At 39.4% G+C, this 27,914-nt stretch overlaps 1 protein-coding gene across 1 annotated transcript in view; it reads right to left on the reverse strand.

Moving 5' to 3' along the window:
* The window catches only part of UBE2V2 (ubiquitin conjugating enzyme E2 V2), a 35,940-nt gene extending 18,949 nt beyond the window's left edge, over positions 1 to 16,991 (reverse strand). The window contains exons 1-3 of the mRNA XM_080918808.1: positions 16,942 to 16,991; positions 5,563 to 5,711; positions 1,537 to 1,662 (exon numbers count right to left, since the gene is read on the reverse strand). Coding sequence (XP_080774934.1) covers positions 1,537 to 1,662; positions 5,563 to 5,711; positions 16,942 to 16,957 — 291 coding nt within the window. The 5' untranslated portion in view covers positions 16,958 to 16,991. The remainder of the gene's footprint in view (positions 1 to 1,536; positions 1,663 to 5,562; positions 5,712 to 16,941) is intronic.
* Between the last annotated feature and the right edge of the window lie 10,923 nt (positions 16,992 to 27,914).

The raw sequence follows: 27,914 nt of genomic DNA on the forward strand, positions 1-27,914 counted from the left end.
GGCCTACCTGCTGTAGGCAGTGGCATTCCTGAACAAGAAAACAGCAGCTGAGCAAGTCAGAAAAAACTGTTCTTCCACAGTTCTGCTTCAGTTCTTACCTTGAGTTCTTGCCCCAATTTCTCTCAGTAACAAATGTTTCCTGGAAGTGTCCAATGAAATTAAACCCTTTCCTTCCCAAGGAGAACTTGTGGCACAGTGGTAGTATGAGTCTGATGCCAAATGTAGTTGTAGACCAGAAGGACTGGTATTTCCTGAATCTTCCCTTTCCCCTTTGTGCCAATCCGCCAATCTCATAGGCTTGGGCACCCACCAATGAGACAACAGTTACTACCTATGACAAGAAACATCTGGCCCACGTGTGCTTTCTAGTGAGGTTCGGGTTCTGGTGATCATGTGTCCAGAAAGAAAACGCCTTGTCCAGCTACTTTCACTTCGTTTACATTTTTCCTTTCTGCAGACTCAAAAATTATTCTTTGTTTCTAGCAGTATTAGCATAAATTTGTGTCCTTATTAATACAAGAAAAGAGAACGGGAGGGAGGATGGATGTGTACACACATAAAGTATTAGCATTGGTATGAAGAGAACGGGAGGGAGAATGGATGTGTGCACACATAAAGTATTAGCATTGGTATGAAAATACTGATAAGGAGAGGGACTGAAGACTCAGGTTAGGTAAACAAGCACATACAAAGTCCAGAGCACTGACAGTCTTACTTCCTACAGGGATAAAGTCCACCCGCCATGCTGATGCTGTTCGGCTCCCTAACATGTACTCAGCATTCAGTCTGCTCTCAATGTGGCACCAAAGTCCAATGAACCTGATCCACAATCTAGTCACATTAGAAATTCAGCTCATTTTTTTTGTTATCTGCTTTAATGTGTTAAGCATGCTCAGTCTTGAGTATTCAGACACACTTGTTCCTCAAAGAAAAATACCCTTTAAGAATATTCATCCTTTTAATCTCAAAAAAAGTACCTTAACTCTAAAAAAATAATCCTTTTCCTTTGGGGGGGGGCAGGGCTTCTCTGTGTAACCCTGGCTGTCCCAGAGATGCACAGGCCTCCGCTTCCCGTGTGCTAGGAATAAAGGCATGCACTACCATTGCCCATGGAAAAACGATGGTCTTTCAAGCAAAGATTTATTCAAACTAAGATTACTGATGCAATTAATAAAATTCTAAGGAAAGTATTACCATAATTGTAGATGGTAACACAACATGAAGATTTTAAGGACAGGTTCAATGGTTCAAATCAGAAGGCTGAAGCAGGAGGATTGTCAAGTTGAAGGCTAGCATGGAGTTGGCTAAAGTGCATCATCCTGAAGAGGGTGAGAAGGGGGAAGAATAAAAAGCAACCTAAGACAAACTGCATCTATTTTGTGGCAGGGCAACTATGCTGCCTAGGCCTCAAACCCCAGTCATCCTGCCTCCACCTTCTGACTGACAAATTTCTCGAGTCTTTCAGCTGAACAAAACTTAAAAATCCAGCCTATAAATTATATGCTATATAAAAATAAAATTATTATCAGAACTTACCATTCCACTGGAATTATTGATTCCATTCATATTAATTTTTGTTACAAATCTAACTGATGGAGGAGCTTCTGGATATTTAGATCCACATTCTACTTTCAGGCTATATATTCTGTTTTCATAGTTTGTCTGGAAGAATAGGGAAAAGAGGGATAATCATAATGACAAAACTAAGATACTACCCTACTGTTAATAAAAATACAGTATGAACATACTCTTTATGCTGCTTGTGATGTGTAAAAATTTTGTACAAAGTTATTTATATAGTTAGGAAAAACGCACCAAGCATACTTAAAGTATAGTATGAAACTAAAACAATCCTACAAAGTGAAATCAGAACAATCAAATTTGCTTGTGACACAAATTACAAAGAAAAACCAACTTAAATTTAGATTTTGCTTTTTAAAAAAGGGTATAAAAAAGACATGCACATGGCTTGTGTCACACATATAAGGTTTTCACCTTCCAACGCAATCTCACTTGTTTCTATTATCTCAGTAATACTAACAACAATGCTTCCCTTTATTCTCACATAGATTTGCTGGATAAGAATTCATGATCACTTTTCCGAGATAAGCAGGCAACTACTTTTAGCAATAGGAAAATTATGACATGTTATCTTACAACAATAAAACAATTTCCTGTTTTCCATTACTTATATCATTAATGAATTCCATGGTTATGTATGTGGCATATCTACAAATTACTTTCAAATATTGTTTCTAATTAATGGAGTTTAGCTAATATGGCTACTTTATAAAATAGGAATTTTAAGGCTATAACTTATACTTCAAGGCTATTCAGGTCTATTCTCATAATATAATTAGCTTTTCTTTCTCATTATAGTTTTTGTTCACTTAGTAGTACAGTACTTAAACAGGAAATTACATAGTAAGTAAAAGAAACAAATTTAATATTAATACCTACTGCTATCTGTATAAAACTAGGGAGAAAATAAGTCAACTCAAACATTCAGTTTTGATAAATAAAAGCTATTCTCAAGGAGATTTCAGATTTGTAACATTAAGCTACTGTAATATATACTGTATGAAACAAAGTGATGTTATAAAATACTTTAATATTTTGAAAGAGCCCTATAAAACTCACCCAAATTTAACAGAAAACAATCAATATCCCCAGCAATCTGGTGCTATACAAAAAGAAGTAAAACCAAACAGTTCTCAAGAGAGAATCTTTATCGTGGTTCTCCAATTTGAATGGAGATCAAACTAAATAAATGATTTAAAAGGGAGGAAAAACAAAACCGAACAAACAAAACCACTATACATGGTGGGAAGACTATATATAATCCAAGCATTAGAAAGGCTGAGGCAAGAGGATAACTTCCAAGTTTCAAGCCAGCCTGGGCTACATAGCAAGACTCTACCTACTCCCAAGAAAGTAAACACAAAATGAACAGAAGCAGGTCCTTCTCTTAATCAAGTCATACAACCTACAGGCATGCCCTAACACAGGCCATCAACTCAGACCCAATAGCCAAAAACAAGGACATTTTTCATTTCTCAAAAGACAGTGATATAGAAGAACCTAACAGGCTTGTTCAATGTTCCTCCACACAGTTTAAAACTACTGTTTAAAACAATGTTCCTCTACCCTGTTTAAAAGGCTCTGTGCAAGCAATGCCAGTTTGTACATTCTCAATCAACCAGTGTAAAATTCTCTGGATCTTCATTGTAAAGCCTACCTCGTCATGTAAATCTCTAATGAAATGAGTATTATACACCTCAGACATAAACCTTGTAAGGTGAAGATAAGGCAGTGTTCTTTCTCCCCTACTACTCTAATGCAATGCCCCACAAGGAGGTCCATGGCCTCCATGTTCTTTTGTCTCAATGAGCTTGGAGACAGAGGCAACAGAAATAGCCCTCAGTTCCAACTGGGCAAGGCCAAGACATGGTATGACACCAGGAAATGCAAATAGCTTAGGAATACCAATGAGGACCCAAATGGATGAGAAATGAAGTACAGGCTATAGCATTTCCTCCCCATTGGAAACTCTGCTAAGAGTCTGCCTGCAAGACCACTGATAAGCTCAGATACATTCTTCAAATAAAAAGTCTACTGAGGACACTGGCTACAGAAAAACCCAACCTAAATAATTTCAAATTAAGAGCTGAGATGGTTCAGTGGTTAAGAGCACTGACTGCTCTTCCAGAGGTCCTGAGTTCCTATCAACCACATGGTGGCTCACAATTATCTGTAATGGGATCTGAAGCCCTCTTCTGGTGTGACTGAAGATAGCAACAGTGTACTCATAACTAAAATAAACCTAAATAATAATAATTTTATATTTATATTTTACCAAGTTTTGACTTAAATCTTCAAGCCATTCTATACCAGAATGTTTAAAAAAAAAAAAAAAACACTTGCTTTTTATTTATTTTAGCTAGACTATCATAATAATGTTTACAGGCAGTGAAAAAAGTTTTCATCACAAATATCAAGTTACAAAGTCTCTGAACCATTAATCTTATATTTGCTTTCTCAAATGTCATATTTACGAATCAGAGGAGAGGTCAGAAGGAGACTTTAAGAGTGTACATGAAATCTGCGAACTGTGGCCTCTTAACAGACTTGGTTTAAAAGGACTACAAAGGGAACTCCAGCAGATACCATAAAACATACTTACCCAAATAACATTGCTAATTAGATGAAACTTTTTTTTTAATAACCAGGAAAAAAATATCTAAATTCTACTGGAACAGAACAGTTAAAATTCTCTCATCAGAAAATAAGAAAAATTGGACCCCATGACGGAGACAATAATCCTAAACTACTCAGAAAGCTAAATAGCTTGATTAAAATACAGAGTCTGCCTAGCCTACATAGTGAGTTTCCAGCCAGCATGGAGGATTCAGATTGTATCTCATGGGGATGCAGCTTAGTAGTAGAAACTTTGTCCAATACATGCAATGCCTTAGGTTCAATTCCAAGTATCACAATAACAAGGAAACAAATACATCCTTCAAATTTGTATTCTTCCAAAGATGCCACAAGTCACAAACATTAAAAATTACCTATTTCAATGTACTGCATAAGACCACTGAATAAATGCACAGTAGAAAACGTTTCTCCATATAGAAAAAAGAAATACATAAAAAAGTAAAACAAAACAAAAAACCTTCACACAGACCTGAGAAAGACATAAAAACAAATGCACAAGAGATCAAAAGCGATACTAGAAAATATTTAAGAATCTTAACTAGTCAGTGGCGGTGTACATCTTTAATCCTAGCACTCAGGAGGCAGAAGCAGACATATCTTAGTGAGTCCTAGGACAGCCAGGGCTACACAGAAACCCTTTCTCAAAAAGGGAAGGGGGAGAAACCTAGTTATTTTGTTTTACTGTTGCTAAAACACCCATGTAGTATTAATGTACATGTAAACATACTAATTTCACATGTTCTACCACTATGTCTAGAAGGGTCTTACTTCCTACTACATTTTATAAACTAGGGCACTAAGTATCCTAGGCCTGTTAAACAGCAATGTGTAATTACTACACGTCAATTTAAGAGCTCTTCGGTCATGTAAGAGAGAAGGTAACGTGCAATTCACTCTCCAGTGTATGTCCTCCTCCACATCCTTACTTTTCTTCCTCTCTGATATGACATGTTTTCTATCCCCGTCTCTACCTTCGAGAATCCTACCAGTCAGCAGCAGTCCTTGATGGCCCATTCCAAAGGTAACTCCTCCTATGCTCAGCTTTCCTAAATTTATTCCAGATGGAAGAAATATGGTGAACTTGCTCAGCCATATTAGAATCTAGCACTTGAATGTTTTCTTCCTTACTAAAACACAAACACATGACGACAACCATGTCACTCTACCCCAGCCCACTTGATAAGGAGGCACCAATAAATAAATAAATGCATACAATATATAAAAATGAAGGGATTCTTCCTGTCAAAAGTCATCCTAGTTGCTTTCAATATCAATAAAATTAAATGTTCACTCAAAATAAACAACAAATATTAGCATTAAACATGTATAAGTTATAGCACTGACCCTTGGTGGCCCAATAATCATGCCTGTCCACCTTGTAAGTGTCATGTCTTCATCATCTTCAAGGCCCCAGCTAACCGTGCCGTCACCTACTCCTTTCTGTCCTTCTTCAAGTTCTTCCAACAAGCGAAAATTACGAGGAACTTTAACTCCTATACAAAAGAATGTCAATGTCAATGTAAAACGTTCATAATTATTAGGAGATGCACCTTTAAATTAAGCCTTTTGTAGATTAGTTTTCACAAATTATTTCACCCAAAGGCAAACTTCCCTCAAATAGGTACTGTGCCTTAGGAAATATCTGACTCAGTAACAATCCCTCAAAATGAAAACGCCAGCAGGTGTCAGCTGTACATCACTTTTGTGCCCACTTCCCTTTCTCAATGCCGGGATTCTGTCTGGTTCAAACGTAAACAGTTTCTGTGAGTTCCTACACTGTCCCTTTTCTCTACTGGAGTATCACTGGATGTGTCAATCACATTCCAGGGCAGGCGCCATGCCCAGGAGCAGTAGGCCAACACAACAGACTCCGTTTTTTGTGTGTGGATGGGGTTTTTCTTTCTTCTAATTTTTGTCTTGACTTTTTTGGTTTTTCAATTTTGCTTTGTGACACACACAGAAAGAGACAGAGGAAGAGACTATGACAACAGGCGGAGGATGAAGGAGTATGAGAAGAGTTTAGGGAGAATAAAGAATATGATCAAAATATACTATTTAAAATTATATATGATGTTAGCTGGACGGTGGTGGTGCAGGCCTTTAATCCCAGCACTCAGGAGGCAGAGGCAGGTGCATCTCCGAGTTTGAGGCCAGCCTGGTCTAATCCTGTCTTTACAAAAAAAAAAAAAAAAAAGTGTGTGTATATACACTTTTTAAATGAAAATGCCAGTAGAAAGCATTGTATCAAACATAACCAACAGTACTGAGCATGTATATAAATTCCTACTTAATCAGCTTTATACATATATTGTGAGGAAATTATCATAACATGAACATTTTTCCCATATCTCAGGTTCTTAGCCAAGGACATATAATTAATGGCAAAACCAAATAGTTCAACTAGCAAATGATAAACATGAATATACACACACCAATAAATTTTATGACAATTTCATTCAATTTTAGAAATGCAACAAAAGGAAAGGCTTTCTAGAATACTGAGACTTCTGACCCTCAAAAGAGCTCTACGGCTGCCGGACAACCACTCAACCTCCAACTAGGGCCTCAAGCCCAACCACTCTAGCACTGAGCTAGGCTCCCAACCTTGTTAAGCTACAGAAAGCAAAAACTTTGCAATTAAATTGCAATAATCATTATAGACACAATTTATACAAATACTAGTTTAATAGTAAATTTTTATTCACATTAATTCACAGAGAATAAATAGCAAGTAAGATTACCTTGATAAAGACTAGAACAGCAATTTAATTTTAGCTTCCAAAATAAATATTTCAAAGACATAGTTAACATTTAAAATATACAATATACTTATTCTCTTTTGTGTTTTCTTTTCTTTTGAAACAGGGTTTTACTATATAGCTCTGGCTAGTCTGGAACTATTTTAAATTGATAATATGCTTCATTCACAGATGAGAAGAGAAACATTTTTAATAAAGTATTTTAAATCTAATATATTCCTAACACATTCACCTCAAAGAGTACTTTTAAAATTTTTATTTAAAAAAATGATTTATTCACTTTACATTCCAGTATCAGCCCCTCCTCCTCCTAGTATACCACCTGTGCAGATCCTCCCCCCATTCCTCCCTCCCCTCTGGATATCAAGACCACCACCCCAGGCCCCATTTCCCATCCCCCACCCCAGCACCAAGTCACTGCAGGACTAGGTGAATCCCCTCCCACTGAGGCCAGACAAGGCAGCCCAGTTAGGGGAACAAGATCACCAGCAGGCAGGCAACAGATTCAAGGACAGCCCCCACTCCAGTTGGTGGGGACCCACATGAAGCCCAAGCTGCACATCTACTACATATGTGCAGGGGGCCTAGGTCCATGCTCAATCCAAAGTGTACCTGTTAATACGTTCATTGATCTTTATAAATCTAAAATGGCATCAATTACATAAGAGTCTACATAAAGTACAATCAACTCTAAGACAAATGTCAGACATTAAAATGAGATTTAGAATTGAACTAGACAAAATGAAAAAACAAAATTCAAATCAGACTTTGAACACATGAAGCATCTGAACTGTACCTAACTTCAACCCCAAGTCAAAGAATCTCCAACTTTGACTTGCAAAGTACATTACACAATAGACAATGCATTAAGACTATTCCTGCACCTATTCCTGTAGAAAGACTCGATGCCCCAGGGAAGGGGGATGCCAGGGTGGGGTGGAGTAGGTGGGCAGGTTTAAGGAGGGGGGATGGAGGAAGCACCCTCTCAAAGGCAAAGGGGAGAAGGTGAAGAACTCTTCAATGAGGAACTGGGAAGGGGGGCAAAACAAAATTTTAAAATTTTTTTGAAAATCACACAATTATTATTTATGACAACCACAAGGATTCTGCCCATCTCTATCCACAGCACCCTGAAAGTCCATGGATTATTCATTCACAAATCTATTTGTTATATATTAATACTATGAGATAAAGAGGAAATAAGCCTCCATTATGTTAATGAATTTGGACATAACAAACCTTTAGGATTCTTTCACTTCAAAATGGCAAATTAAAAGCAGCAAAATATCACCATGTGAGATTGTACTTGAGCAATTTATTTTCTCATTAAGTCACTGACACAGCCTATACCACAGGAAATAATGACAAAGCAGGTACCTAGTTACAAACCTGCTGAACTCAGCAAATGCTTTTCTCTCAGTGTTTGTGCACCAACATAAACCAAGTGCAGCTGAGTCTGAACAGAGACAAAATGCTTCTCCCCAAGATCTTAAAACTCAAATGACAAAATCAGGTAGTGGATTCACTTAATACAAAGCCCCAAATTGTCTGTACATGCCATAGATGTGAGATAGACAAGCTCAAGGAAGAACATAGCAGTAGCTCAGCATGTTCCAGTAAAGCACCCAACAGTGCTTACTGCAGAAATAGGAAGGGCGCTTTCCTTAGAACAGAGTGGGTACAGGTAAGACTGACTTCTCTCTTCTCAGTAAAATTAGGATTATACATCCTTTAAAAGACTGACTGGTTATAACTGCTCTTCTAGATAATCCAGGAAGTTGTAGTTAACTTCCATACTTCAGAAGACTATATGAAACAAGATAAACAGTTATTCCTTCAAACCATTGTTTATGAAGTAAACACTTCAAAAATAAATGAAAGACCTTTCAACAGCAAGCAGTTCCTGTGAGGAAACTTCCTCTTGTCAGTACTGTTTAGTAGTAAATCTGGGTCTATGATCTTAGCACAGGGACAGTAAACCAATCTGTGCACTGTACTTTTCAGCCACTACACTGAGAGACCTATGGCACGGTTACAGTATCTCCAGAAAAGAGATGGCTGGCTTGCAAGTGCCTGATTATTAGCTACATTGCTGTTTTTAGTATGGAGCCACACTTCAGTTCATAAGGTGAAATCTGACTTCCGCCCATTCTGTCACATGGTCATCAACAATCATTCTCACAAGGTCATCAATTACAGAAAGAGCAAGCTAGGCCATAAAACACCCATCAACAGCCAGTGACTACACAGGGCTCTAAGATTACTCCCCTCACCTGAAAGAATGAGGACGACAAGCACTCTGACATGGAGGAACAAGCACAGAGGGACAGAAAAAGCCCAGACTCACCTCCTGCCAGGTAAAGTGGAGAAAAGGGCAAAGAAAGTGGAATGTTTGCAGAGTACAAACTCTCAGCAGAAGGAAAACAAGAGAAAACAAGAACTGTGATGACGTTCAGAAAGCTAAACTCTGACATATTCTAGCTGGTCCAGTGGGGTTTCTGAAAGGCAGACTTGGAAACAGCAGTAGGAACTGAGGTAAGTCACAGAAGCATAAAAAGGAACAGTGATTGCTAAGCTTTTAAAATGTAACAAAATTTAGTTCTGCTATTACTCTATCTATGTACCTGAAGTGAAAGCAAGTGACAAAGATGGTGAAAACACCTGTAAAGGATATTATCTGAGAAAAATTTTCTATCTAAAATAAAGAACTTCTCCAACTAAATTTAAATTTAAAACAAGAAAAGGCAGCCCAATTTAAGCATAGTCAAAGAATTGAATTGACCAGTGACATATGCCTATAATCCCAGCATTTTAAGTAAAGCCCAGAGGGTCAAGAATTCAAGGCTAACTGACAAAGTGGCTCAGTAAAGGTGCTTGGTACCAAGCATGCAAGTTCAATCCCTAAACTCCATGTAATGGAAGGAGACACCCCAACTCCCATAAGTTATACTCTGACCTCCACATTCAAGTTGTCATGCACGCAAGCAGACAGACAAACAGAGACAGACTTACTCTCCCTCTCCCTCCCTCTCTCTCTGTCTGTCTGTCTCTGTCTGTTTCTCTGTCTCTCTCTCTCTCTCTGTCTCTGTCTCCCTCTCCCTCTCCCTCTCCCTCTCCCTCTCCCTCTCCTCTCTCTCTCTCTCTCTCTCTCTCTCTCTCTCTCTCTCTCTCTGTCTCTGTCTCTGTCTCTCTCTCTGTCTCTCTCTCTCAGCCAGCTTGGCCTACAGAGTTCCAGGATCCAGAGCTATACAGAAAAAAACCCATTCCACTTTGATTTTATACATATATTTTTTCCTAAGTCAGTTTTAGATGCATAGTAATTCAAGCTTAATGACACCCTGCTTTACATTTTAAGATTATAAATGAAAACAAGGGCTGGAGAGATGGCTCATTGGTTAAGAGCACAGACTGCTCTTCTAGAGGTCCTGAGTTCAAATCCCAGCAACCACATTCCAAATTCCAGCTCACAACCTTCTGTAATGAGATCTGATGCCCTCTTCTGGTGTCTCTTAAGACAGCTACAGTGTACTTACATGTAATAAATAAATCTTTTAGAAAACAAAAACAAAAATTGTTGGACATAGAATGCTCTCAAGGAAACATATAGATACTTAGCATACAAAAGGATACTCAGCATCACTAGGCATCAGGGAAATGCCAATCAAAACCACAATAAGGATTTTTTAATGGTGCCTCCTAGGTGATCAGCTTTATTAAGAAGAAAGTGAGTACTTCCTTCCCAGCCACCCAAGGTCAGATACTTTAAATAATGAATACAAATGTTATACTTCTGTGAGCCACAGAAGTAGCTGCTAATGTTCTATGTGAAGAGTGAAAGGGTTATTTGGTCCAAATAGTGATTTGGTTTCCCCATGAACCAAGGTGTCCTGACCAACAGCAGAATGTGCCTGCTGATGAGTAAGAAGCATGCTTGTCCTCGACCAAGAACTGGAGAGACGAAGCAAAAGTCTGTTCACAGATGCAGTGCGGACACCAAATCAGAATGTTTTCGACTTGGTTATCTTGGGGGTGGGGAGAGACAGAGAGTGGTTCCTGCACTGACAGACATTACTGTGCCTCCGGAAAAGCTTTCCGTGTCTGAAGCCGATACCTACTACCAATGCGTTGTTAGGATGCCTGCAAACAAAGACAATAAGCAGCCCAGGAGCAAAGCTACAGAATATGCTAAACTTTGACAAAGAGACTAAGGAAGCCAAAAAAAAAGCTCCAGAAACAGACTGCTAAGAGACACGGGCTGTCTTCACTACTGTTTTCTAAGTCTGAGCTCAGTAAATGAGTCTTTAAGAGTAAGAAATAAATGATAAGACCTTGAATCTCAAACAAACAAAGCGGTGAGATCCACCTTATGCATCCCATGCACAGGATTGCTCAAACCAAGTCACCAAGTATTGGTGAGCATGTGGAGAAAACAGGATCATCAGGCACTGCTGCTAAGACTTAAAACCAGTTCCCTCTGGAAGAGCACAGCAACAGCTCCTCCAACAGTTAAGCACAGTCATCGTTATTCCCCAGCAATTCCACTTCTAGGTCTCTACCTTTAAAATGCATATTTTAGAGCAGATAAAAATGTTCACAGCAGCCTTATTCTCAATAGCCAAAATAAATTTTAAAAAGTAGCCAATTTTCAAAAGTTGTCCATCAACAGGTGAATGGACAAATAAAAAATTTGTGGTAAAGATATACCATATGTCTTCAACCACAGAACAGTATAAAGGTATTTATGTACACTGTATCACAGGGAGCCCTTCAGAACATTAGAAAACATATACGGTTTCTCATCACTGTAAGAAACCACCTCAACAATTTAAAAGCAGTTTCAGAAATTACAGTCCTTCCTCAGATGTCCCCAACTGTTTCAGACCTGTGGGTGGAGGAAAGGTTTTTACCTCACAGCTGTCAAGGAGCACAAAACCAGAGAGAAAAGGGCCACACACAAGACCTTAATAGGGTTCTATCTCCTACTTTCCTTCCCTCCCGAAATGTCATCAAATTATGAATACATCAATGGATTAACCCACTGATTACAACAAAGTTAATCAACTCTCAACGAATGGAGCTGCCAAACAACCATCAACCCTTTAACACAAGAGCCTCTGACAAGGATATTCTAGCCATAACGGAGTGAAAAAGGGAATATAAAGACTATCAAAAGAACATAAAGAGCATGATTCTCCACATACAAAAAGACAAAAGAGGCAAAACTATTAGGACAGAAAGTAATCTGGAAGCTGCTAGATACCAGGGAAAGTAGGATAATGCTAGTCTGTTCAGATACTTCCTAAGAAACTGTTCACGCTGGAGACATGTCCTGGAAAAAGCACTCTGACACCAATGAGTGGAGAGATGTCAGCGATGGACCAGGGTCAGGAAAGCCCCTGGAAGGCCTCAGTCTCGGGACTAGTTCACACGTTGTCTTAAGAGACTGAGAAAGCAAGTGAGGTTTTACAGGTTATGTGGCAGTCAGCAAGTTGAGAAGGGCAATGAGCCGGTTTCCGGTGGCATGTGAAGTCGGAACTGATAAACAGCCAGTACAAGAAATGCTTAAGTTAAAGCACTAATACACCAGCACCTGACTGGCCTTTTTTTTATATAACCTGTTGTACTTCATACACCTTTGAATACACCAAACTCCAGTAAACTGTACTCATTACATAGACTTAATTTACATCTCAACGGGGCTTAAAAGACAGATCAGTAATAAACTGTCTATTACAACTATTATTTCAACATGTGCAAAAACCTTACAGATGATAAGATTTCTCTTTTATAGTCTGAATATTTGCTAAGCTCCAACTTAAACTGAAAATAACATTTATTCTCACACAAAGGAACTATACTCTGTAAACAATACAGCACTCCCAGAGTGTTTTCCAATCTCAGACTTAGAAAACAGTAGTGTGGTTGATCACTGAGCTCTAAAATCTACCCATCTGGAGCATATCATGCCAAGCACTGGGTTACAGATGAGTACTACCTGCATCCCCAGCTCTATGTACTTCTGGAGATGTTAATTCAGGTCCCCACATGCACTTTTTGGACTAGAGGAAAAAAAGCTCTATATAGCAAAAGATGACCTTGAGCTCCAGATTCTCCACCTCCACGGTAATTTCATCTACACAAATGGAAAAAATGGTTGTTAAAAAAAAGAACAATTCCAGATAGGCCTGATGCTATAGACCTGTAACCTCTGCTATTTGGAAGGCTTAGGCAGGAGAATCGTAAGTTCAAGGAATGGTGAGGCAACTTAGTGGTACCCTGTACCAAATTAAAAAGAGGATGTTGGGAACACAGCACTAGGTAGAGTACCTACCCAGCATATATGAGAAGCCTACATTCTAGTACCAAACACTCCAGAGGAAGATGCTACAGTACTAAAACCTTCCACACTGAAACCTCCGGAGATAGTTTATAATGCAAGAGACAAAGCACAAAGCCCTAAAAAGATGATCTAGCTCAGGAGTCTTCACCTATTTAACTATTCACCAAATCTTTAAAAAGGAAGCTTCTTATTCTATATCCTAATTTAAGTAACTGGAAGAAAAAAAAGAGTTGTGTTCAAATTACATCTTTTCCATCAAAAAAATGAAACTAACTAGGAGTAGTGATAATCCCTGCACTCCAGAAGCAGAGGCAGGTTCTCTCTGAGTTCCAGGACAGCAGAAACTACATAATGAGAACCTGCTTTAGGGGAAAAAAACAGAAAAGAAAGAAACTGTATTGTCCTTACTATGCTTATTAATTTCACTATTTTTAATTATTAATTTAATTATTAATTTCACTATTATTATTATTAATTTCACTATTTTTCAACTTTGTAGTCAACAGGGTTTTTAATGTCCTGACATTCTCAAAGACCCAGAGTAACTTTTTCATTTAACAAACTGCTTTGAACAAGTTTCATAGCCATTTTTACTTCCCCAAACTACTCTGTAGAGAAAGGGCTGTCTGTGTAAGGAGGCTGTATTATCTGTTCACAGTATCAAGAGTTTACCAAGAACACAAGTATATAAAGAACAACAAACTCCACTAAGCCAGCAGTCAGTTAGAGGAAGAAAACACACTCAAGGTCAACTTTCCCATCATTCAGTCCAAGGTTCAAGGCACTGTCCTGCTTGTGAGCAGCGACACAGACACACACAAGAAAACAAGAACTGGGAACTAAGTGCCATGCCCAGAGCACAGCAGTCTAGAGCAGGCAGGAAAGCAGGATACTACCACACTAGTCTTTCTATACATCTTGGTTTGGGGTTTGTTTCTTTTAAGATTATTTTATGTATGTGCATGCTCTGTCGCTGTCTTCAGACACACCAGAAGAGGGCATCAGATCCCATTACAGACGGTTGTAAGCCACCTTGTGGTTGCTGGGAATTGAACTCAGGACCTCTGGAAGAGCAGTCAGTGCTCTAACCACTGTGCCATCTCCAGCACCCACACTAGTCTTTCTAACATACACAACTCCAACCACTTCTGAAAAGGGTAATTATTTTTCTTTGGTTGTTTCCTGACCTTACACACACCTATGAAAGGGGGAGGGAATCTCATTTTTTTTTCAAAGCCATGTATTTGCATTCAAAGAAACTATAGACCCATCAAACACTAATACAATCTAAATGATTTTTTTCCCAATGTCATGTTACAATGTAAAGCAGTACCTAAAAAGAGCTCTTAATACCAGAGTAAAAACTGAAAATATAAATATAGTAAACATGTTGACATATTAGGTCATTAATTTTGACAAATGTGTCACACTAAGCTATTAGAGAACACACCATCTTCGCATTTTTTTTCTGTAAATCTAAAGCTGTTACAAACAAGAGTATTCAGTTTTTGTTTACTTTTGAGACAGGCCCTTACTACCTAGCTTAGGCTACCCTTATGTAGCCCAGGCTCATCAGGAACTCACAATCCTACCTCAAAACTGGGATTATAAGAACGCACTACCACAGAACACACAGAACTTCCTTATTTACAATTATGGTAATTTAATCAAATGAAATCTTTAGTCACAGATACTAAATATTAATAAACATCTGTTCCCTTGAATAGATACTTAAGCTAAATTCTATGAAATCCTCTTGATATAGGAAAAGGAAGGAGGAAACTTTAGACACACTTCTATCTGAGAAGGAACTAAGAGTATAAAAGAAAACTTTATCTAGGAAGGAGTGTGTATGAAAGACAGTGTCTAGACTAAAATAGAATAAAGCTCTTCCTTTGAGGAATACTCCAAATTTAGTTATTCATGATGGAGAGAACAATGAATTATAATCTTGCTTCTGTTCCTAAAGAGTTATGTGTAACTTTTTACTTCTTTGGTTTCTGTTTTCTAAGAAGAAATTCTCAATCTAATTTGAATTATTTTCCTCCAAACTTTTTCCAGTTAGAGTCCAAGGCCAGCCTGGCTACATGAGACACTGACTCAAAATAAATAAATGAATAATCGTTATTTTCTAAAATGTATAATTATACCAAAATTCCCATTTCCTTACTCTAAAACCTATGAAAATAACAGGAAACAGATATCAAATATGCAATACATGTACAAATAATCCATCAATGCTTATTTATAGTATACATTCAATTTCCAAAGCTAAAAGTTTGACAAGTGTGTGCCACTCACATGATCTAACTGCTTCTCCTTTCAAAATACTTAACACCTTTCATGAGTAGTGTTAAATATGTCTCAAAAAACAAATGCAATCACAAACTGACATTTTTCCATATTACAATGCACCATTTTATTAGTTAAGTTTTAAGGTATTGAGCACAACTCTTTTTTTAAAAGATTTATTTATTATTTTATGTATTTGAGTACACTGTCAACTGTCTTCAGACACGGCAGAAAGGGAATCAGATCCCCGGATGGTTGTGAGCCACCATGTGGGTGCTGGGAATTGAACTCAGGACCTCTGGAAGAACAGTCAGTGCTCTTAACCGCTGAGCCATCTCTCCAACCCCAGCACAACTCTTAAAAAAACATGGTCCCATTAATAAGCACATATATTTCAAATAACAAGTAAAGAGATTAAGGGTTACAACATTAAAATATTACTTTTAAAATAATCCTTGATCTTAGACAGCTCTGCTCAGACCACTTTTCCAGAGGTAGAATTGCTAAGAAATTGACCGTTTATGACACATATAAAATAAAGGTAAGATTTTCAACAATATGAAAAATGTATATGAAGTTATTACCTTGGAATGTAACCATCACAACATCCACTCAACCTCTTCCATTTCTACAACCTAGATTCAATAAGAACTAGAAAAAAATAAATCTTATGAACCATCATTTTTAAATGCTAAAACTCAACACTTTCAACCTGTTTTAACGTAACATTTCATAAGTCATCAAATTTCTAAACCCTGTCAACACTTAAATTTCAAGTTTCTGCTCATAGGAAACCGAACATTGTAGACAGGAGTAGAACACTTATCTAAGACATCAACTGTCCTTCGTCTTACTCAGCGTACTGTAGTTTTTCACCTAAATGGGAGAAGAAAAAGAACACGCATCTGGCCAGCTAAGTAAAATCATCGCTCTCTTAGTTCGAACAGCAGCTGTCCTCCTATTAGCAGTCCTGTCCTCCCGCACCTGTCTGGTGGACTCCCAGCAGAGATCCCTGGCTCCATCCAGGATGCCTCTCCGCCATTGCCTCGTTGATGGGCAATGCCACCGCCAAGCCGGGCCGCCCCAGCACGCTCCACCCTCAGCTCGGCTGCGGCGCGCAGACCTCATCCGCAGGTACTCCCGCAGAGCCGCCGGGGCGGTGGGCGCGCAGGCTCCCCGTCACCACGGGCTCGGACACACGCGGACCGACCTCCCCGCCGCCCGCCACACCTCCTGCCCCTCGCGTGGCCCTCCGCACTGCGCACCCGCAGTCCCGCGTGGCGCGCCGGGCAGCCAGCAGCGGGAGCGCAGCGGACCAGGTTAGGAACCGACCTGTGGAGACCGCCATCTTCTCCAGCTACCAGACGCGCCGCCGCACGCAGGACGTCACGCGTCACTTCCGGCAGCACGCTCTCTCGTCATAGAGGGACCGATAGTGGGGACTGTTCCACGTTCGTGTTCGTGGCAGGATTTGCCCCTGATGGTCTCTGGAACTCTTGATTCTAAGTTGTCCCACTCATAGCAAACACACACCACACACACCAAAAAACAAAACCAAGGGGCTGAGACACAGCAAAAGCTTAAAAAGCTTTTAAAAGACCTGAGATCTCCAATACTGTCTCTTAGTGTGTCCAAAGGAAAATTTCGCTCAGACTCTTATTAAATATTGAAATAATGTCTAGACAAACGTTAACGGTTATATCATACCGAGATATAAGAATCAAGGTAAAACATGGTATTTACAATTGTGTTGAAAAAAACTGTTCCAAACGTTTGGGCTGTGTTAGTGTAGGTATGCAATGCTGCATTTGGATTGTAGTTTTGCTCTGATAAGACTGAAGAGTAAAAGGTTGTCAAAGGACACTGATTCCTTGCCCTAGGGATTTCCTCTGCAGGAAATCGCTCCCAGGAAATCCCACCCAGGAAATCCCACTTTCTTGAGATTTGAGTTCCCAAAATACCACCGAAGGTCCGGATGACCTCTGTGGAATGTTCCAACGCCCTAGGTGTGCCTGGGGGTGTACTGATAAAAAATGTATGATTCTTCCCCTTTTGAATTTCCTCATTCCCCCTGTCCTCCCCCTCCTTTGTGATTTTTGCCTTTATAAGCCCGTTACAAGTTCAGGCCGGGGTTTAACTCCTCTACCCCTGCGTGGTGTATGAGTCTCGACCCCAGCATGCTGGCCTGAGATCTCACTCTTTCACTTTCAATAAACTTCCTCATGCGATTGCAGCAAGTCTGGTCTCGGTGCCTCGCTGGGTGCGCGCCTCTCCTGAGATTTGAGTGAGGGTCTCCCTTCGGAGGTCTTTCAAGACCATAACCAAAAGTTCATCCGTAAAGAAAGCCAAGGCAGAAACTCAAGCAGGAGCTTAAAGCAGAAAGAGTGGACACTATCTACTCATTGATAACTGGGTCAGGGAAGAAATAAAGAAATTAAAGGGCTGGAGAGATGGCTCAGCAGTTAAAAGCACTGACTTCTCTTCCAAAAGTCCTGAGTTAAATTCCCAGCAATGACATGGTGGTTCCCAATCATCTGTAACAGGATTCAATGCCTTCTTATGTGTCTAAATACAGCAACAATGTACTCACATACACAAAAAATAAATCTTTTTTAAAAAAAAGGAAATTGAAGACTTTTAGAATTCAATGAAAATGAAGTCAAAACATACCAAACTTATTGGACACAATGAAAGCAGTGCTAAAAGAAAAACTCATAGCTCTGAGTGCCTCCATAAAGAAATTGGAGAGATCATATACTAGCAGCATAACAGCACACCTGAAAGCTCTGGAACAAAGAGAAACAAATATACCCAAGAGGAGTAGTCTGCAGAAAATAATTAAACTCAAAGCTGAAATCAACCAAGTAGGGAGGGAAGCACTATACAAAGAATCAACAAAACTAGAAGCTGGTTCGTATAGAAAATCAGCAAAATAGACAAACCCTTAGCCAGACTAACCAGGGGGCACAGAGATAGTATCCAAACTAACAAAATAAAGAATGAAAAGTGAGACATAACAACAGAAACTGAGGAAATTTTAAAAAGTAATCATATCCTATTACAAAAGACTATACTCAACAAAACTGGAAAAGCTACATGAAATGAGTGATTTCCTGGACAAATACTAGGTACCAAAGTTAAAGAGGGATCAGATAAACCATATAAACAGCTTCATAACCCCCCAAAAAAATAAAAGCAGTCTCCAGACCTGAAAAACCCCGGGGCCAGATAGTTTTAGTGCAGAATTCTATCAGACCGTCAAAGAAGATCTAATACCAATACTTCTCAAACTAGTTAATAAAATACAAACAGAAGAAACACTACCCAATTCTTTCTATGAAGCCACAGTTACACTGATACCTTAATTACAAAAGACCCATCAAAGAAAGAGAACTACAGACCAATTTCCCTTAAAACTATTTATGCAAAAATACTTAATAAAATTCTCACAAACTAAATCCAAGAACACATCAAAACAATCACAATCACACACCATGATCAAGTAGGCTTCATCCCAGGAATGCAGGGATAGTTCAATATACAGAAATCCAGTGATATAATCCATTATATAAACAAACTCAGAAAAATAACCACATGATCATCTCATTATTAGATGCTGAAAAAGCCTATGACAAAATATACCACCCATTCATGTTAAAAGTATTGGAGAGATCAAAATTTAAGATGTAGGCCCAAATATATTTAAAGCAATATACAGCAAACCAATAGCCAACATCAAACTCAGTGGAGCGACACTCAAAACAATTCCATAAAAATCTGGAACAAGACATGGCTGCCCACTCCCTCCCTAACTACTCAATATAATACTCATCATTCTAGCCAGAGCAATTAGAAAACAAAAAGATATCAAAGGAATACAAATTGGGAGGGAGAAAGTCAAGATATCACTATGTGCAGAAGATATGATAGTATACTTAAGTGACCCAAAAATTCAACCAGAGAGTTCCTACAGCTGATAAACCACTTCCACAAAATGACTGGATATAAAATTGACTCAAACAAATCCTTAGCCTTTTTCTACTCAAAAGGATAAAAGGGCTGAGAAAGATATTAGGGAAACAGCACCCTTTTAAATTGTAACAGATAATATAAAATACCTTGGTGTGACCCTAACCAGGCAAGGGAAAGATTTGTATAACAAGAATTTCAAATCTCTGAAGAAATTGAAGATTACCTAGAATATGGAAAGATCTCCCATGCTCATAGATTGGCAGAATTTATATAGTAAAAATGGCCATCTTGACAAAAACAATCTACAGATTCAATGCAAAAACCATCAAATTTCCAACTTAATTCTTCATAGAGTTAAAAAGAGCAATTCTCAAATTCATTCAGAATAACAAAAAACCTGGGATAGCAAAAATTATTCTCAACAGTGAAAGAACTTCTGGGGGAATCACAATCGCTGATCTTAAGCTGTACTATAGAGCAATGGTGATGAAAACAGCATGGTATTGGTGCAGAAACAGGCAAATAGATCAATGGAATAGAATTGAAGACCCAGAAATGAACCCACACACCTGTGCTCACTTGATCTTTGACAAAGAAGCTAAAACTATTCAGTGGAAAAAAGACAGCATTTTCAACAAGTGGTGCTGGTTCAACTCATTGTCTGTATGGAGAAGAATGCAAATTAATCCATTCTTTTTTTTAAAAGATTTTTTTTTTTAATTTATTTAAGTTCACTGTAGCTGTCTTCAGACACAGCAAAAGAAGGCATCAGATCTCATGACAGATGGTGATGAGCCACCATGTGGTTGCTGGGAATTGAACTCAGGACCTCTGGAAGAGCAGTCAGTGCTCTTAACCGCTGAGCCATCTCTCAGTCCCAAATTGATCCATTCTTATCTCCTTGTACAAAGCTCAAGTCCACATGGATCATAGACCACCACATAAAAACCAGGTACACTAAAACTAATAGAAGAGAAAGTGGGGAATTGCTTAGAACACATAGGCACAGGGGAAATTTTCCTGAACAGTACACCAATGGTTTATACTCTAAGATCAAGAATCAACAAATGGGACCTCATAAATTTAAAAGGTTCTGTAAGATAAGGGACACTGTTAATAGGACAAAACAGAAAGCCACAGATTAGGAAACGATCTTTACCAATCCTACATCCAATAGAAGGCTATTATCCAATATATACAAAGAGGTAAAGAAGTTAGAATCCAGAGAACCAGATAATCCTATTCAAAATGAGGTACAGAGCTAAGCAAAGAATTCTCAACTGAAGAATCTCAAATGGCTAAGAAGCACTTGAAGAATTCAACATCCCTGGTCATCAGGGAAATACAAATCAAAACAACCCTGAGATTCCACCTTATATCTGTCAGAATGGTCAAGATCAAAAACTGAGGTGACAGCAGATGCTGGAGAGGATATGAAGGAAGAACCACACTCTCCATTGCGGGTGGGATTGCAAGCTGGAAAAACTGGAAATAGTTCTATCTGAGTACCCAGCTATATCACTCCTGAACATATACCTAAAAGATGCTCTAACATATACCAAGGACCCATGCTCCACTAAGTTCTTAGCAGCCTTATTTATAATAACCAGAAGTTGGAAACAACCCAGATGTCCCTCAACAGAAGAATAAATACAGAAATTGTGGTACATTTACACAATGGAGTAATACTCAGTGATTAAAGATAATGACTTCATGAAATTCGCTGGCCAATGGATGGAACCAGAAAATATCATCCAGACAAAAAAGAACACACATTGTATGCACTCACTAATAAGTGAATATTAGCCCAAAAGCCCACAATGCCCATAATACAACCTACAGAACATATGGTTCGTAAAAGGAAGGAAGACCAGGGTGTGGATGCTTAGTTCTACATTGATAAGGGAACAGGGTTATTGGAGGTGGAGGAAAAGGTGGACTGGGGAGAGATGAAGAAGGAGGAAATAAGAGTACCAGCATCAGGATCTGGAGATATGAGAAAGGTACAGAGAACCAGGAAATCAAACAAAAATATGTATCAGGGGGATGAGGAACTGGGGATAGCCACCAGAAGGTGCCAGACACCAGGGAAACATGAGGCTTCCAAGATCCACGAGGATGACTTTAATTGAAATGTGTAAAGAAGGGGGAGATAGATCCTGTAGAGATCTCCTCCAGCAGATAGCCATGGCCTCCAGTCAAGATATGGGGACACCCACCCATCTCAAAGTTTTAACCCAGAAATGTTCCTGTCCAAAGGAAGAACAGGAACCAAAAAAAAAAAAAAAAAAAAAAGGAACAGAGACTGAATGAAGGGCCAACAAGGGACTGCTAAACCTCGGGATCCATCACGTGCGCAGACAGCAAACCCAGCATTGTTGCCATAGTCAAGAGGCGTTTGGAGCCGACCATCAGACTGAGCTCAGGGAACCCGGTGGGGGAGCTGGCGGAGAACTGGTGGAATGGAGGGGGATGGCAACCCCATTGGAAGATCAACATAGGCTGGCCTGACCACCCAGTTTTCCCAGAGTCTAGATCACCAACCATCGAGTGTACCTGAAGGGATCCATGGCTCCAGATGCATATGTAACAGAGGAGGCCTTGCCTGACAGCAACGGGAGGGGAGGTCTTTGGTCCTAGTGAGTCTTGATGCCCGAGCATAGGGGGATGCTGGAGTTATGGAGCAGGAGGGTGTGGGTGGGTGTGGGAGCACTCTCATACAGGCAAAGGTGATGGGGGAGGGGGGATGTGGGAAGGGGAGCTGATAGAGAGGTAACCAGGAAGTGGGATATCATGGGATGGGGGATTGGTGGAGGGGTTAGCCAGGAAGTGGAATATCATTTGAGATATAAACTTATAAGATGCTTAATTAAAAAGAAAAAGGAAAAAGAAAAAAACATACCTATCTGTCTTTCCAGGTCTGAGTTACTTTTTTCTGAATTATTTTGTCCTAAATCTATTCATTAGTCTTCTAATTTTTATAATTTAACAACTTATTGATTCCACTGTATACCGGTACCACATGTTCAGTATCCACTAGTCAGTTGATGGATATCTAGGCTGTTTCCAAATCCTGGTTATTATGAACATAGGATCAATGAACATGAATGAGTATCTCCATAGTAGCATGCATAGTCTCTGCATATACACTCAAGAGTGACACTTCTTATATTCAGGTGAGAAGACTGGCTTGATTCTATGACAGGCTTCAAATTGGCAGTTAAGGAAACTAGTCCTAAATCTGTTTCCAAGAACTGGGCAATTCTAGGCAAGCTCATAATTGCCCCACCACTTGGCCTGAGGCAAGGACAATAGGTCAGTAGGAGCTCCCAGACTTCCTCGTCTACTTCCCCAGCAAGTTTCCAGCCCCCACACCCCAGTAATGAAATGTCTGTAGAGATGGACTGTCCAAGACCAGCTCGGTCAAACAACAGGTTCCCTAGGGCAAGAGCAAAAGGATTGAAAGAAAAAAAGGACAATTAATCAAAATTGTAACATGACTTCAGCCAGTCTTGAGGCTGAAGCAAAGCCTTCTTTATCCAGTCCTCTTTTAAACCACTTTAATTACATGTAGAAAAATGACGTCAGTTCTGAGTCAGGGAACAAGCAAGTTCACAAACAAAATCCTGTAAACAACTTTCTGGAGGCCAGGTGTGAAGATCAGGGACAAGAGGGGATCCCAAGAGACAAAGAGACGGCCACACCTACATCCACTGAACCACCCTGAGCTACAACTCTAAGTGTTCTGCCCTGAGCTTCAAATGCAAATGTTCTTAATCCTGGCCAGTTTTCTAAATATAGGACCAGTATCATATTCCTGCCTTGGCCAGCTTCTGATTATCCTGGTGAAGTAAAAAATTTCCATCGTCAGCTGTCCAGTGGCACCAAAATGCTCTCCACTATGGACTCAACAGATTAACACAGAGATAACCTACCCTGGAATTCCCTAATATACTTTAAATCATGCCTTCTGAACTCGGTTGTCTCTCTATCATGGTAATGGGAGACCCCAGCATGCTGGACTTCTGCAGAATAAAACACTCTTTGGATTTACATACTATTTGATTCCATGGTGTCATTTTTAGGTGAATCATGGACCCTTACACAGGTAAAATTTTTTCAACTTTTTTCATTTATTTATTTGTTTGTTTGTTTATTCACATTTACATCCTGAGCACAGCCTCCTCCCTCCAATTCTCCCCTCAAGCAGCCTCTTCCTCCATGCCTTCTCCCCTTCTACTCTGAGAAGGGGGAGGACCCCCAACCCCCAACCCCCCCATACTAACTCACCCTGGCAGGACTAGGCACATCCCCTCCCACTGAGGCTGCCAGGTAGGGAGACAGAATCAACAGGCAGGCATCAGTGTCAGGGATAGCCCTCACTCCAATTGTTGGAAGACCCACAAGAAGACCAAGCTGCACATCTGCTCCCTTTGTATTGGTGAGGAGGGACTAGGTCCAGCCTGTGTATGCTATTTGGTGGCTGTTTCAGTCTCTGGTAGCCCCCAAGAGTCCAGGTTAGTTGACTCAGCTGGTCTTCTTGAAAGATCAAAAAATGTTGAAAATACAAATTTCAGTTCCTGGGCTGAAGAGACAGCTCAGTAGTTTAGAGCACTGGCTACTCTTACAAATATCCTGAGTTCAATTCCCAGCAAGCACATGGCTCATGACCATCTATAATGTGATCTGATGCCCTCTTCTGGTGTCTAGCTGTGCATGCAGATAGAACACATAACAGACATAAATTAATAACTCTTTGGAAAAAGTTTTCAATTCCCCAGGAAGCATACTGGGCTCCTGAGAATAAGTCACTAGCGGTGGACATTTAACAATGGCCCCAGCTTAGGGAGAATAAGTCAGCTCCTGGGACACCTAGCTGCAGGAGATAATAAGTTGAGAACTGAGCTGGTTTCCAAAATTCTTCAAGGCCTACCTAATATAGAAAAACTAGCATAGCAACCAATCAAAACTGTACTAATGCCACTGCTTTGTGCTTAACAGTCATATCAGAGATAACCTAACCCTTTTGGAAAATTCCCCTAGCCCCGCATAAAAGGTAACCTGCAAGCTCTTTGAGTAGTTTTTGAATGTTTGACCCTTGGATGTTGGTCTTTGCCTTTGCACACTATTTCAGTCTGGGGTCTTCCTTCAGTGATTCTGGGACCCTAACTTTTGGAAGCTCATCTGGCAGGAGCTCATCTAGACTTGATAGTACAGTGGTTTTAGGGGAGCAATTGTTGCCCCTCTAACCATGAGTTGAGGTGGCTCTGTGTGTTGTGTATCTGTGTTTTTGTCTCTTGCCTGTCTTGCTGAGAATTGTCTCCTGCTCTGTTCGGAGTATGGTGATTTTTCTTCTCCCTCTTTCTTTGACTGGCACAAAGTAGAGGCCACCAGAGACAGTGCAGTCTCACCACAAGCTGCTACCTGGCTGTGAGTTTGTTTTCCAGGATACTCCAGAGCTCCTAATGTTAGAATCACAGTATAGTCTGTACCAGGTTTTGGTAAGAAGCTGACAGGAAGAACATAGTAGGTGCAGCCTGAGAGCAGAAAGGCTGCCATCTCTGGAGTAGCAGTGGGAGCCAGAAAACTCCAGTGAAATGTAGAGTTTGGTGGAGGCTACTGGGTCATTCCTGATAGGTGAGACTCAATGGAAGGAGAGGCTTCCCAGCATCATGTGAGTTTCTTTTTTCCACTTCTGTAGGTTTACTGCATGCTTTATATGCTTGTGACTTGTTTGTTGTTCCTTATTACCTTGAGAGACACCATGAGGCACTTCTTTTCCATCTGACTCAGAGTAGTTGGTATTATGTTAAGGTGCCAGATTGAGTGGGAATTTAGTTTTGTGCAGAGTAGTAAATGTGAATCATGCAGTCATTCAGTATGACCAGAATTAATTGTTAAAGATGCTGTCTTTCCTCTAGTGTAATTTTTGTTGTTATTGGTTTGGTTTGGTTTGGATTTTGTTTTGTTTTGTTTTTACTTCACTTCTTTATAAGAAATCAGGTATAGATAGGTATGTGGACTTATGTCTGGGTTCAGTTCAATGTCATTGATCAACATGTCTTCTATGTTTATAGTGTGCTGATTTTTATTAGTATAACTCTATAGTATAACTTGAAATCTGGGATTTTATTTGTTATTCAGGACTATTTGTAGGTGTCAGGTTTTTGGTTTATTTGTTTGTTTCCATATGAAGTTCAAATTTATTTGTCCAATTTTTATAAAGACTTATGTTGAAATTTTGATGAATATTATACTAAATCTGTAGATTGTTTTTGGTAAGATGGCCATTTCCCAATAGACTTGAAAAGACATGGTTTCCTGCCCCTGGAACAGAACCAGCAGAGTGTGGGCCTCCATGAGTGATGACAGTTGTTGGGCATGAGGCTTGTTTGTATAATACATTTGTATATGTATATGTATATGTATGTGTATATGTATGTTTGTTTGTATAACATATATATATATCTTCATGTTCTTTCTCTGGGAAATATTCTCCCTGCCAAGGCTTTCTGGGAATTTCTCTCTGCCAAGGCTAATGACTCCATAATAATTAGAGACAGCATGAGTTCAGGAGATGAGGATGTACTTATGTCCTTAGCAAAAGTGGTAAATGATGTGATCTTCAGTAGAGCCTTTAAGGAAAGAACTCTAAAACATGAAATCAAGAATATTTAATTTCTCAGCTATGCAAAATCTAAGGGTGCAATATGAGTTATATGAGGGGCTTCAAGGATCTAGAAAAACAGAGGCAACTACATTATGAGCCAGTTTATCAGAAGATCAGATACAAATGCAGGCATATTTTTGAGTTTAAGGTCAGTCTGGGACAGATTTCATTTAGGTCTAGGCATGGTCAGAATGGTAATTTCAGGACAGGATCCCACCAAATTAAGTTTATTGTTTGTGCTTACAGGGGCAGGCAGGTCTCTGGATTCATTTACCATGTTTTTTTTATTTGTTAGTTTATTTATTTGTTTGTTTTAAAAGTGCTTGCTGTCTTATTCTAAGAATCAAGAGACTGAGGTTATGGGATGCTGATTCATGGGATGGTCAAGAGGGAACCTAAAGTAAATAACTGAATTGATGTGTAAATAAAAGACTGGGCTTTTGGTCTGTCTGAGATAAGCTAGCAGAGAGCAATAGGAGTTCTTTTTTAATTTTTTTTTTTCCTAGCAAAAGCTGAGCTATCTGGAGATCTCTGGAGAAAGAACAGCATTTTAGAACTTTTTCTAGCAACTTTTCTGACTTTGGTTGAAAAACTCATAAACTATCCAGAGAGCTTTTAGGATTTTTTTTTCTAAGATAAGAGAACTGTCTCTAGCAAGGAGCTGCCTCGAACAGACTACAGAGCCAAGAATTATCTAGGGACCTATCTCAGGCAGACTACAGGCTATCATCTTATTCCCATGATTTAACTTCAAGTGATTCTTTCCACTACTCCCAAACATCCCTTCTTCAGAACCCCTCTCCAAGTGAATGCTGGACCTTGGCATTCAGTGTTAATCTGACACATTTGTGAACATAGGCGATCTTTTGATCTTCAATTGTCTTCTTCAATAATTTTCAGTATCTTAAAGTTTTTATTATACAAGTCTTCACTTGATGTTTTAGTTTTTCAAAAATGTAGTTCATTGAAACTTATGAAAGATACTGTTTTCCTAATTTCCTTCTTGGTCTGTCATTTGCATATAGGAATACTACTGACTTTTGTGTGGTAACTTTGTATCATGCTAATTTGCAGAAAATGTTTAACTGCTGTAAGAGTTTCTTGGTAACATTTTTTAAAAGTCACTTATGTATATTATCATGTTATCTGCAGATAAAGATATATTCACTTCTTTCTTTCCTCTCTGTACTCTCTTTGGTCACTGTCACGTGTCTTATTGCTCTCATTAAGATTTCAGGTAATATATTGAACAGGTATAGAGAAAGTAGACATCCTGGTCCTGTTTCTGATTTTACTGTAAATGCTTTGAGTTTCATTTACTTAAATGCTTCATTTAAATTGGTATTGGCTATGGATTTACTATAAACTGCCTTTATTATGTTAAGGGATGACTCTTATATCCCAATTCTTTCCAGGACTATAATCATGAAGAGATGTTGTACTTTGTCAAAGGCATCTAATAAGATGTTTGTGTGTTAGTCTGTGTACTGGAGGCTATCCAAAGAGACTTCTGGCCCAGCCTAGAGAGAGGGTTCAACCAAAGGGGAAAGGGCACGAGCAGGGAGGGAAGGGCCTCCATTGCCTCCACTGTTGCTGCTGCTGCTGCTGTTGCCACCACTGCTCTAGCAGCCTCTGTTGCTATGAGATGCTGCACTGGCTGGGC

Source organism: Micromys minutus, assembly GCF_963924665.1.
Source record: "Micromys minutus genome assembly, chromosome: 7".
Classification (NCBI taxonomy): Eukaryota; Metazoa; Chordata; class Mammalia; order Rodentia; family Muridae; genus Micromys; species Micromys minutus.